The 12931-nt window shown below is 37.3% G+C and overlaps 1 protein-coding gene across 4 annotated transcripts in view; it reads right to left on the bottom strand.

The window, feature by feature from the left end:
* LOC106054770 (rab11 family-interacting protein 4B-like) overlaps window positions 1-8070 on the bottom strand; it is a 46576-nt gene extending 38506 nt beyond the window's left edge. For 3 of the 4 annotated variants that reach the window (XM_013210787.2, XM_013210798.2, XM_013210813.2), the window contains exon 1: window positions 7693-8070. In XM_013210787.2, the coding sequence (XP_013066241.1) occupies window positions 7693-7836 (144 nt within the window). In that variant the 5' untranslated portion in view covers window positions 7837-8070. The remainder of the gene's footprint in view (window positions 1-7692) is intronic. The other variant, XM_013210806.2, reaches the window with a different exon arrangement.
* Window positions 8071-12931: the final 4861 nt, after the last annotated feature.

Here is a 12931-nt window from a genome sequence, read left to right as displayed (position 1 = left end):
GCTGTCTTTCTCTCATGTCCTCTAAGTCCATTCAGAGGAACTTGTACAGGGATTCTCAATCTAACTCTTTAAATAGAACAATCGTCTATCAGAGGTTAACGCACGTTTCATTTCAAGGAGAAGCCAGCTCCCTCATCCAAATACTTTCTACTTTGTAGCCGGAAGTCAAGGCAAACTGCAATCTTTGACATTGACAATTAAATACATGACTAAAACGGTGACTTTTTAACGTGGAACTATTTCCAATAAAACCCAAGGAGACGCCGCTGCTTAAACTAATAGCGCCACTAGCTCGCAGCCATGTATTAACTCTCAGTGTCCAAGGAAAGTATTGTCTTTAATTGTTGGTGGGCTGTCGAGGGGATTTACTAAACGGAGTGTCAACACTACACCACTAGAGGGCGTGAGAAACACGTCAGATATAATAAGTTGAATCAACATTGGCATAGACGACAAGAGTTCTCAGACTTGGCGACTCGGGGCGCTTACGATTGTAGTGCCTATGTTGGGAATTCAAACAAGAATAAATCTTTACAAAGAAACGTACCGTAAATGTTTGACTGGCCAGTGTGTAGTTGAAGAATTTCATCATTCATATAGTCACAGTAGGGATTCTGGAGACATGGCGTTACTAGCTGGACAAATGATTCTATTTTTAGGTCATCTTAACTTTAGTAATGGATTGACACGCCCCACCCCCTAAAAAAAAAACAAAAAAAAAACAAACAAACGAAAGCCTAATAGTCTTTTAACATTGCAAAGAACATCTACTTCCTAACACTGAAGAAGACTTATGAGGTGTATCATGGGATACATGCTGTAATGTTGTGTCGCAAGACTTTGATGTCAGACTGTTGTGACACGAGCTCTAGATCATTAAAAAATTATCATCAACGCTTTGAATAAACGTTCGTCTCACGGCAACGCGAGAATTAAAAAATGATGCCGGCTACTCTGCACACCTAGCATACATTAATGAATCGATGATGACTACGTCAACAAAACTTTAAGGGAAGAAAAAACAAAACACTATCATTGGTCAGAGAATACATGACCTAGTTCTACACCCAGCAGTTTAAAACTTGGTCAACTTTGTATCATTTGATGCCTTTACATTTTTTTTTAAAGGTAACATGATTAATTTCAAGAGATTTTAAATTTGGTCACTTTTTTCCCCCTACATATTTAGTAAAATGAGCAATTTTAAGGGAAATGTTGTAGCTATAATGAAACTAAATTGAAAGGAGGGCTCTCAAAATAAACAATTAGGTAACGCAACCATATCGGTCTGACAACGAACCAAAGGGCCTTTTATTAAAATGGTGTGAGCATGAGTAAAATGAATTTTGGATACTATGAAGATCGTCATTAAACAATTGAAGGAAAAGATGTGACAGTGTCGGAGATTTTCAACAGAAACTGAACTTCACTGTTTCTAACTAAATAAAAAAAATTATAGCTTTGATATAGCGCTACTTTCATGCTTATAGCATGCTCAGAGCGCTTTGGTCCAATCTCATTTGTGGACCAGTGGGGGGAGGGAGTATCTGGGAGAAGGTTTTCCGCCTTAAGGCGCACAGTAAACACAACTCTGCTCGAGTAGACCTCGATCCCCCCTTCTTAGGTAGCCAAGACAAGCGTACCTAGCCTCTCGACTGCGTTTCCCCCCCCCCCCAAAAAAAAAAAAAGAGATATAATTTTATAATACCCCAAAGTTTCGTGTCAAATCTTTTTTATTACAGCAATTTAGTTGCCTATTTGTTTGTTCAATAAACTGTAGGTCATAGAGTAGAAAGTCTAATGCTTGCTCCAGTGACATTAGTTTGTTCTACAAACGAAGAGCTTAGAACATTTGATTCTGCAGGGCTAAAAAGTGCCCCAAAAAACATCATATACATTTTAAAAAATCAAAGCTTATTGATAGAGCTTTTATTTGTGACACCGGATATACCAAATAGCTAGCTATTTATAGTTTGTACACAACGTACGAAAATCTAATTTAAAAAAGTGAAAGCTTGAACTTGGAGATCAAGAACATTTTAGAAGGAAGCTAAAAAGTTCAGTCAATATCCTAATAGAACACACTAATGGCATTGTACTGTTTAAATTGTATTACTCAGAAGTTCAAATCTTAGATAAGAATTGATCTAAAATAAATTAATACTAATAATAAAGTACAAACAGAAGCATAGATGCACAAAGACAATGAGTTACATGCGAATGTGTGGTAGCTTTTTGTGAGAATAAATATAAACGGATAATTTTATACGAAATAGTTCAACAGTCCTGGTCTAGTCCAGATTACTCCAACATGTCCGGTGCATGTTAAGTCATTTCCCTAATTAGTATTTTTAGCCTTACACACTATGTTTTATGGCTGACTGGTCGTGTAGTATGCGCTTATGACTCTTTTCACGATGGTCAAAAGTTCAAACCCTGCTCGCTGTCACTCTCTGCTGTCATGTAGAAGGATTGTACTAACACGTAGGTCTAAATATCTTCATTTCAGACAGAACGTATGATGTCAGTAGTGATGGTCAATTAACAGTTCAGGTTCCTTGATATAAAAAAGAAATGTTAAGTTGGTGTTGACCAGAGGCGTGACAGTAGATTACAACGCCGTCGCCATAGGGGAGGATATCGAGCAATCCCTAATTAGCTACCGTTGGAGTGCCCCACGGACTTTCTGCTGTCCGCACCAGGTGACCATCAGGTGTCAAGGAGTAAACCAACAGGTGTGTTGGCCGGTAAAACATTAGAGTGGGCTGGGATGGGGGAGGCGGAAGTTTGAATAGAAACAAAAAATGGGACCGGGTAAAAGATTGAAGGAAAAGAAACGAAAAAAATAATGTTATAGGAAACAGAGCGGCACACACACTGGTGGCTACGTGGGCGATGTGGTCAAGGGGCCAAGACAAAGCTGGACAATGCCCTATTGTTCCACCCCCTTTTTGTATAATCTTAACGCATAGAGCAACAACCTTGACATTAAGGCTGTATCCGTTGTATAGTGACCGTGAAAGTCGCTACTAGCTCGATATGTAGGTCGAGTGTTACTCTTATCTCGGCGATGATAAACTGAACCATATCAAGGTGATAAAATAGTAACGACTGCACCACCCTTCGCCACAATACTCCCACTGTTACTAGTGGAATATGTGTACAAGTCAAATAAACTAAACTTCACACATACAAAAGGCCCGTCTTTAAATGTCCCAAAAGTCTGCTTCCTACTTTCAGTGCGAGTCACGTGGTTTGGCTTTTTGTTGTCATAGCATGTGTCATTTAGTTGGCAGGACAGTTTATAGCAGTTTCAAATTCTATTAGGTAAACAACACACAACATTGAGACTGACTGTACAATAGATTTTAAATGACGTCAAGGGAATTGGCAACAATTAAGCTAATTGACCATAGCCACCACACTGTAGCAGTCCCGACCATTGCAATTTCAAGGCAGCGATCCCAACCACAGCTTTTATAAGGTAGAGGTTGCAACCAAAGTCATTGCTAGGCAGCAGTCCCATATAGTCCATCATTCACAAGTCTAAGCGTCACCATTGTAGAATCTAAATCTTTCATTAAATACATCTCTGTTCTATCACTTCAACATTACATACTACCATGGCAGAACTTATATTCTTTGTGTTGTGTGTACGTATGTGTTTAAATGCGCGTTGGCGGAAATTAAGTACCTAATAAAAAATCATCAAAAATAGTCCATAATTATTTTATTTGATAAAGATTCTACCAATACGCCCAACAATAAATAAAATCTTCCGTAATATTGTTTCAATGCAATAATTTAAACATGTTGCGTTTGTTTATCATTCAACCATATAAACCTGTGGTTATAAAACGTTGAACTCATAAGAAATAAGTTCTTGCAATGTTTATTGTAGAATACTTTCATGCAGTGAAATGCCTTAAAAATCTGAATAAATTCTTTCTTCTTTACTTCCGGGGAAAAGCCAAACAAAAAGGTCGATGGTTATTGTTAGTCCCGCCCATTTCCCACGCCTCTGAAGCTTGCATGTCAACGAAGTCAAAGCATAAAAATGTGCGCCCCATGTTAGTTTAACGCCTATAAAAACACTGAGTCAGCAAGCCAGTGTAACTATCGTAGAAACTGAATAATGATTTATCTCGTCTGTTTTTATTATTAGGCTAGTCTAATTTATAGTCAGGATTTTGTTAAAGAAGCTTGAATTATAGTTTATAAACATTTTGAGCATGTATAGGTGTGATATTTTGGTCAATTTACCATATTAAACTTAATGATTGGAAAAACGTTTTAATTTTACTAAGACTTTTATAAATATATTTAGGTTTTATGTATTTACATAAACTACATATTGAAAGCCTACAACAAAACATTAAACTTGACACTACTTTAAACAACCATCTACATTTCAAATTATTTAAAATGGGATCAACCCTGATGTACACATCAAAACATTTTAAACCAACATCAAACAAGATCCGAATTTCAATCCATTTCATCCAAGATCTATGCATTTAACCAGTTTTTACCAGGATTAAACGCCATTCACATAAAACAACATTGGAAACAAAGATCAACCATCAAACTAGTTTAAACCAAGATCAACCAAGCTGCACACATTAATCCATTTTAAACCAAGATCAACCAAGACCCAAATTTCGAGCGATTTTAAAACCATGATCAGCAAAAATCCATGCATTTAACCAGTTTACACCAGGATTAACAACCACTGATATAAAAAAAAACAACATTTGAAACAAAGATCAACCATCAAACCAGTTTAAACCAAGATCAACCTAGCTGCACACATCAAGTCATCCTGTGGACGGTAACATCTGATTATGTAACGCTGACATTGGAGCAGACGTTGACATAGATCGAACTCTACACCGTGACAAAAGGAAAGCACACTCTGCCGATATTGATTATAGATGAGATCAATAAAGAACTGTATGCTTGGAATTTAGGTCACCTGTTGAGATCAATAAGCGGTTGTTCACAGCAGATAACTCAAGGAATATAGAGGCCTCTCTGTAGGTATATGTCGTGATGTATCATAGTATAGAAAAGCGTCATAAGCAGAAAGTTGAGGCAATTCTTACAGGCTTCTGGTACAATAGAATGGTTAAGAAGGAGCCGAATATTTCAGGCTCAGAAAACCCTCACAGCCGTAGGAGGAGACACAAAGATGCAGAGTCAAGCCCTCTGCTCCTGGCAGCCAGAAATGATACTCACCGATTTATATCAACGAACTCTATACAATTAATTTATGAGAATCAATAAACAAATAATGTGGTAAAAAGTTTACAAATGATATGCAAAGAGTGATCAAATATCATTGCATCATTTTTGAGCACATATGCAGTTTGAATAATGCCTTCATTTAAATTATATATATATATATATATATATATATATATATATATATATATATATATATATATATATATTTATTTATTTATTTTCTACATTCCTTTATTGTATAACATAAATTAAGACAGGCAGCCCTAAAATCCACATTTCACAGGTAACAGGCTTATCGAAAGAATAAAAAAACATTAAACTCTGTAGGACTAGCTCACAAACTGTTTCTTCGTGAGAAACTACAAAAACAAGAAAATCTTAAGACTTAAAGCGAGAAAGAGGCGGGGATGAACAGGAGGTCACATCGACCTTCCATATTGCATAAGACTTAATAGTGTACAGCTAAAATGGGGATCGCTTTTTTTTCTAATGGAAGAAAGTCAAAATAGAAGTATCCTCCATATTAGATTTCCAAGATCCTGTCATGGCAACTGGAAATGGACATTGCAAGAGAAATCAATTTGTGATTCTGTTTACATTCCCAAGCCTGAATAGAGCTATAGGATCTTCAAGTCATTCAATTAGTGGACAACTCGAATGTTGTGGATAGAATCCTGTGAGTATCTTACTAACATCTAGAGAAATGTTTCAATGAATTGGATCATTACATTCTTGAAGAAAGAAACAGCATAGACATTCAAAATCCGAAAGAGAAGAGAGATGGCCAAGAAGAGAGATGGTCAAGAGTTGACATCAAGAGTTGATTCGAATGGCCAAGAGTTTACATCAAGAGTTGATTCGAATGAAGTCAATGAAAGTTTAATTGACAGTGTCATTGAAAATAAAACATCAAAAGACGGTCAGAAGAGGTCAAAATTTTCACAATGATGTATTGATAGAAGTTAAGAAATAGGTCAAGGTCATGATGGGAGGTTCCTGAAATACTTTCAAGGAGGAGACACCATTAAAAAATGAAACAGAAAAATATAAATTTAAAAAAGTAATCGATGTATACTTGTGAGCACTTGTGGCATTTTAAAACCTAGCAGCATTGGGGTACAGGTGAATTCGAGAGCTGAATTTTGAATGAAGAGAGAGGGAGATTATCCCCTCACGCACCCAGAAGACATTAGCTTACACATTAAAAACAACGTGTACATGTGATAAGACATTGAACCTTGAAATAGTGAAGGCAAAGGTTTTAATGGAATGTTCATGTACTTCAGGTTTCACGTGGGGGGGGGGGAACCAAAGGTTCTCATTATATTTTCTCTAAAGGCATCATCGCGGTGTCTATCAATGAGAATACAGATTGTGTCTCTTTGGATTGTTCCAGTTTTTCTGCTTAAGCTGCAAGTGTTTCCGTTCCATACTCTCAGTCTATGTGTTTGAAATGATGGAACGATTTTGTTTATTCATTATGATACTAGAAGAAGCCTCAGTTCAGACATTGTCAAGACAATGCACAAAAACAACACTAACAGCAATTAAACTTAATACTGACAAATAAAATATATCAACACTTTAGCTAGTAATGTATTAGCTAGATAATTATTAGAGTTACAATTAAACTATTATTCCTTTGATTTTCCACCTCGTTCCCCCGATAGCGCCCCCCCCCCCAAATACCACATGACGCACATCACATCACAATAAAGACTCCTCCGGGATTACCGTTTCTAAAAATAGATTTTTACACTGTATTTATCAATATGTGTGTGTGTAGGTGTGTGCCTGAGTAAGTGTTTGGGCGACATAGTGGGGAAAGAGGCGGGGGGTCAATGACAACATAAATTAAAGTCTAAATGTAGTCCAATTAATTTCAGACAAAAATCCATAAATTCTCAGATTTGGCGTTCTTCTTAAGGGAAGTCTAGATCTCTCTATACATCCCGATATACCATCATGTACATCTAGTTCTTGGACAAGGTAGATGAAATAGATGTTTTTTAAAATGCATATAATACAATAAAATAATGTAAACAGTGAAGGAACTAGAAAATAACTTAGTGATGGGTTGGGTTTCGATGGGGCAGTACAAACAACAAACGGATAAGTTCCAAACATTAATGTGTTTTTTTTTAAAATATAAATCTAGATCTAAGAATTCTGAAAACAAAGGACACACAATTAGTTCAATATTATTATTTTAAAATATTTGATTAAGCATGCAAGTGAAATGAAACATTTCATAGGCAAAAAAAAAAATAAAAATAAATCATTAATCGATCAGCTTTTTAAAACTAGAGTCTAGAGCTACATCAAAAGTCAGTCCCTATTTGGTGGTCTGATCTCTACACATTTAATGAAACAAACACAGTCAAAGACAAAGTAAGAAAGTTCTCAAGATCTAGATCTCATTACCCCTGCTGCATCTAGTCTTACCTCTGTCTCTGTACACTCGGCACCAAAGAAATGATCCTTGGCAAGTTCCTGAAAGTGGTGCACGTCTATGTATCCATCTTTGTCCACATCGCACAGATCGAAAATTTGTTTGAATTTATCACTAAACTCGGAGTGCTCTTCCATAGCCTTCGACACACGCACTGAAGCCTATCCCCACCCGTGCGTACCTGGGTGTTTGACTAGATACACGAAGAATCCCCCTTTTACCGATCAGCCTACTCCATCACCTTTTTTTTAAAAAAACACCTGAAATCTAAGGTATGACTACACACTTTAAAGTAACACATCCATTCAGTCCCACTGTGTCGTCTGTTGCTGTCACCGAGTTTCTCCCCCGCCTCTCGCTAGTGTTGTAACAGTCCAGTCGTGTCACCGACACAGGTAAGAACGTCTGAAGAGTGACATTGGGCACACACAAATAGTTCTCTTATGCATTAAAAGAAAATGTTTTCTCCAAAATGTTTAAAATTGTCTAGCATTATGTATTAACAAAAATTTATTTTGATGTGACATTTAATACCTAATTCACATTTAAGATGTTCAACTGTGTATGTCACAAATCTGATCGATGTCACTTAGAGAGGCGTGACTTAACCTGGCGTAGTAATCTCCTGTCTATATTTAGGACGAACTGTTTGCAAACAAAACTATAAACGCCTTTTTTAAAGGCCCAATCGGATTATCTGTAACTTTAAACGTGTTAAATTACTATTACAATAATTATAAAAAAATTAAAAGAGTAACCTCAATCAAGAGTCTAAATCTAGAATCTAGACTAAATATACTTGTATAAGCTTGAACTATATTTTTTTCGTGTAAATTGCAGTCTTTCTTTCAAAGATGATTACGATTAGGGGCGAACTTGATATATAGGAATTTGGGAAAATGCCCTGTTGGCCGACACAGAATCAGGGCCGGCCTGAGGTAATAGGAGGCCCTAGACATACTGAATTAGGTGGCCCCAAATGAAATAGGAAAATAAAAAGACTGAAATATGTTTCAGCATCTAAATCAACAAATAAAATAAATTCGTATAGCGCAATTCCAGTAGCCGCGGGCAGCGTTCCGAAGGAAATCTTGAATCCCAGTAGAGAGAGAGAGCTAGGCTAGTAGGCGAGTCATAGACTTCTGCTATGTGTGAGATTTCATTTAAGTTTCGCTTTTTTTTACTCTAAAGATTTTTAAAAAATCTTGTGCGAGGCCCCCACCATTTGGAAGCCTTAAGTGGTAGCCTAGTTTACTTATGCCTAGTGCGGGACTTGACTGAATGTCCCGCTTTGAACGCTAGCTAGGCTGGTAAAATATTGCATATTATTTACTTATAAAAGCAAACTACATATTTATACTTTTAGATTGCATAACAGTGCTCCTTCTATTTATAAAGCATTAGATGTGAAAACAGAGTTAACAATGACTTGGTAAAGTTTTAGTAGTAAAAAAAACAAACCCGGCATTTCCGACTGAATTGGAAATATCTGCCTTATTTAACACCTCTTTGCCACCTGATACATATACCTTGCCGCGGTGTGACAACTGGAGGGCCTCAATGACCACTCAGAGTTATACCGGCGGGTACTACCACGCCGGACACGTCTGTTAGGACCCTGGACTTGGGTAGTGCACTAGGCCAATACCCTTTTCATGGGAAACAATACTGTTACAAACACCATAATGAAAACACAGGCAATAAACAGACAGAGGCAAGCTCCACAAAGGAGATTTAATAATTATGTACGGAAAGTCGAAAGAATACTGTAACGCCGACCACTTCACTTAAATCAATAAAAAATAAAATTATTACAAAAACAAACAGTGAAGTATTAAGCCTTAACTTTCAACAGAAAATAAACAACAATGAATTAGTGATGAGACATGGAAGTTAATCAAAGATTGAAACTGTGATAAACTCAAACAAAAATAAACAAGATACCACAGACAACAGTCCAAACAAGACTATCAGGCAGTTTCACAATAAGTCACAAAAAATACCAAATATGAATTCCTTAGATCTATATACACAACAGATCAGCATGTAAAGAAAATATTCAACCCAAGGCTAGCTACACTGTTCCAGATCGAGAAAAAAACAAAGCAAACTACTTTCCTCTATAGACGAACAGCTTGAAACATGGAAATTATATTCTTATGAAGTGGCCCATTGACCCAAACCACTAAATCTACCGGATCTAAATGAAAAGATTAACACTAGACTTAAATATGGAAGAAGAATGAAGAAATGAGGAATGCACTAAGACAAATGATGACAGATAAAACAGCTGGTATTGACAACGTCCTAAAAGTGGGGGGAGGGTGTTGAATAGTCGATGAACACAAACTATTCCAAAATTTGTTTAACGGAAACACTTGCAGACGAGTGAAAAAAGGTCTACTGATCAAACTACTGTAGAGTAGATCTGTTACAATGTGAGAAACATTGTCGGTACCAAGCAAGACTTTTAGCAAGTCCTGCACAACAGAATCAAGGGAGCATGTGGTGAACACCAGAGTGAAGAACAGGCCCGATTCAGAAATGGGAGATCTTGTGCTGACCAAATAGCCACACTCAGAATAATGATGGAACGATGTGTCCAATGGTTATCTTCTCTTTGTGAAACATTTGTTGCCTTTCTGAGTATTAACAGAGAAACCGTTTGAGTAGTATTGAGTCACTACGACATGCCATATATAATAATTAGAATCATCAAAAACCTTTATCATGATTTCACATGTCAAGTAGTCCACAGTGGCACACAGTCAGAGGAATTTCCAGTCACAACAGGAGTCAAACAGGGGTGTCTTATTCCTTCTAACGCTGGATTGGTTCACAAAAGAAGATTACTTTAATTCAGGGAAAGGTATTTAATGGATACCTGGAGGACCTGGAATTCACAGATAACATAACTTATTATCTCATAGACTAAAGGTGTATCTGATGCGTCAGACATTTACAAACCTAAAACCAAACTGGAAATCTCCCTACATCTAATTCGTGCCACAACACAATCCTTTCCATTCAACCACAAGATATAGATCATCCAGTGTTTTACGTGACGACCAGCCGACTCATGTCCCGAAAGATGACAAGTACAACAGAAGAGTTACTGGCCTCAAGAGAGACTATCTCAAAAACAAGCTGTACGGAATGGTGATCTGAAAACAGTGGCGTAGCTAGGGTGGGGAGAGGAGTGGGGAGAACTTGAGGGAGGCCCCCAAATGAGTGTTTTTTTACATTAAAAATTAAATATTAAGCAAAATGCAGGGGCCCCAAAAGAGGTCAAGCCCCACCCCGTCCCGGCTCCCCAAACAATGGAAATTTCCTAGCTACACCCCTGTCTGAAAAGCATAGAACAGTTCATCCTGGAAAGGACTGCATTTCGGGGATGGGGGGGTGGGTGAAGAGATAATAGGAAGTCACCTCCTGCCTTTACTTGTAAAGTGTGAATCTACCCATAAGTTGATAAATAACAGATTGATTCTTTTTACAGATGAGAAACAAAAGAACAAACACCAAAACCAAGTTTTTAATCTTTAAATTTTTGTTTTTGGTAAATATTATTTCAACAAACTGTATTGCAAATAGAAAAGAAAGAAAAATTAGATTTACATCTTTTGTTTTTCAATACAAGGGAAATAATCCACGTTTTTGTTAATGCCGTGTTACCATGAGTTACAAACCCTTTTCTCCCTCTCCATTTTCTCATGTTTTTTTAGCTCGAGCTCTGAGTGCGTATGTTTTTGTCATTGTCGGATCGAGGGATGTTGGGGTACAGGTGGGGATGAGAGGAGCAACTTCCTTTCCACCCCCACCCATCATTAAAAAGAAAACAGAGCTGTGTACTACAATACGCCGACCAACATTTTATTTAGTGTGCAAGTTAAATTATCTTTTGCGTATATGCCATCTTTTAGTCCTGAGACTGAGAGCTCGTAAAGACCCTCCTGCAGGGAACAGTACCAGGGAAAAGAAGAAGAGGCAAACCGAGAAAGTGATGAGAAGGGAAGATAATGACGTCCTACACGTATCTATGTGTCAATCTTCTTATGCTTGGCTTTAGCTCTGGCCGATTCAGGCAACCCATTCCATGCTCTAATGACACCAGGGAAGAAGAAGCATTTCGATGCCTTTGTTTTTGTGTCTTTCTGAGTGTATTATTTGGTTTTGTTTTTGTATTCGTAAATTATCTTTCAGCCTTGTAAGTTTTATTGCTAAATCTAGCTGGATTTAGCATGTTAACGGTCAGTTAGATCTATACCTATAGTTTCAGATTTAAACGATTGATCTTTGAAAAGTGTTTTATCCGGCGAACAGTCTTTATCAGTGTTCTCTAGATACGACCATAGACCACGATAGGGGATCGCACCGTTTACGTGGCGCACGCGCCTCGGTCCTAGACCTGTTCGCTAGAGGTAGCTGAGGGCAGCGCTAACCGCGGTAAAGTTTTCTCATTTTCCTATGCTGTAAACGTCCCATGTTCAAATCGTCACCCCAGCTTAGGAAGGATACACAGATGACGTCCCCTAATGAAACGGTGTGGCAGACTTTTAGGACTGTTTTACCGTCTATTTGTTCCACCCCCCCCCCGAGTGAGATAAAAATCAAATCAAATAAAAGGGGAAGGGGGTCTTATTCGCTTTTTTTTTTTTTTTTTAAATAGGTGGAGAGAGACAGTAACAAAGAAAGCTATGGACAGTGAAAAAAACATGGGCCTCAGCTCCGGAAGAAAAGCGTGCCATGCGTAAAAATGGCCGGCTCCTCTACCACCAAAGCGATAGCCACTTTAACCTGCGATATATGTGCCCCGGAATGTCTCTCCAAAATAGGGCACCACAGTCACACGCAAAAGTGTTCGAGATGAGCCATAGTCGTTACGACCTAAGGAGGCCTGAACAAAAAATGGAGTTCTTTATTTTCCATATTGTTGGAAACTTCAATCTACGTGTTGATATTTGTATTTCCTATATTATTAATGAAGCTTTTACATTCTAGTTGAAATTTTTATATTTAATTTTTACTGTCTAGTTTTTCGAATTTGTTATAATTTTCACAGATTCACATTGCATAATTTAGTAATCTTTAATTTTCTAAATAATTAAATTTGAATATTGTAAATAGTCATATTATTGATAATTAATCATATTAGTTAGTTGCTATCCTTATTAGAAAATTAAAAGATTTCGTATTACGTTGTCCAACGAGCGCGTTCTTTGAACTTTCATT

Source organism: Biomphalaria glabrata, chromosome 2 (genome assembly GCF_947242115.1).
Source record: "Biomphalaria glabrata chromosome 2, xgBioGlab47.1, whole genome shotgun sequence".
NCBI classification, from domain to species: Eukaryota; Metazoa; Mollusca; class Gastropoda; family Planorbidae; genus Biomphalaria; species Biomphalaria glabrata.
Note: the sequence above shows the minus strand (reverse complement) of the source record. Positions and strands in the feature narration are given on the sequence as shown.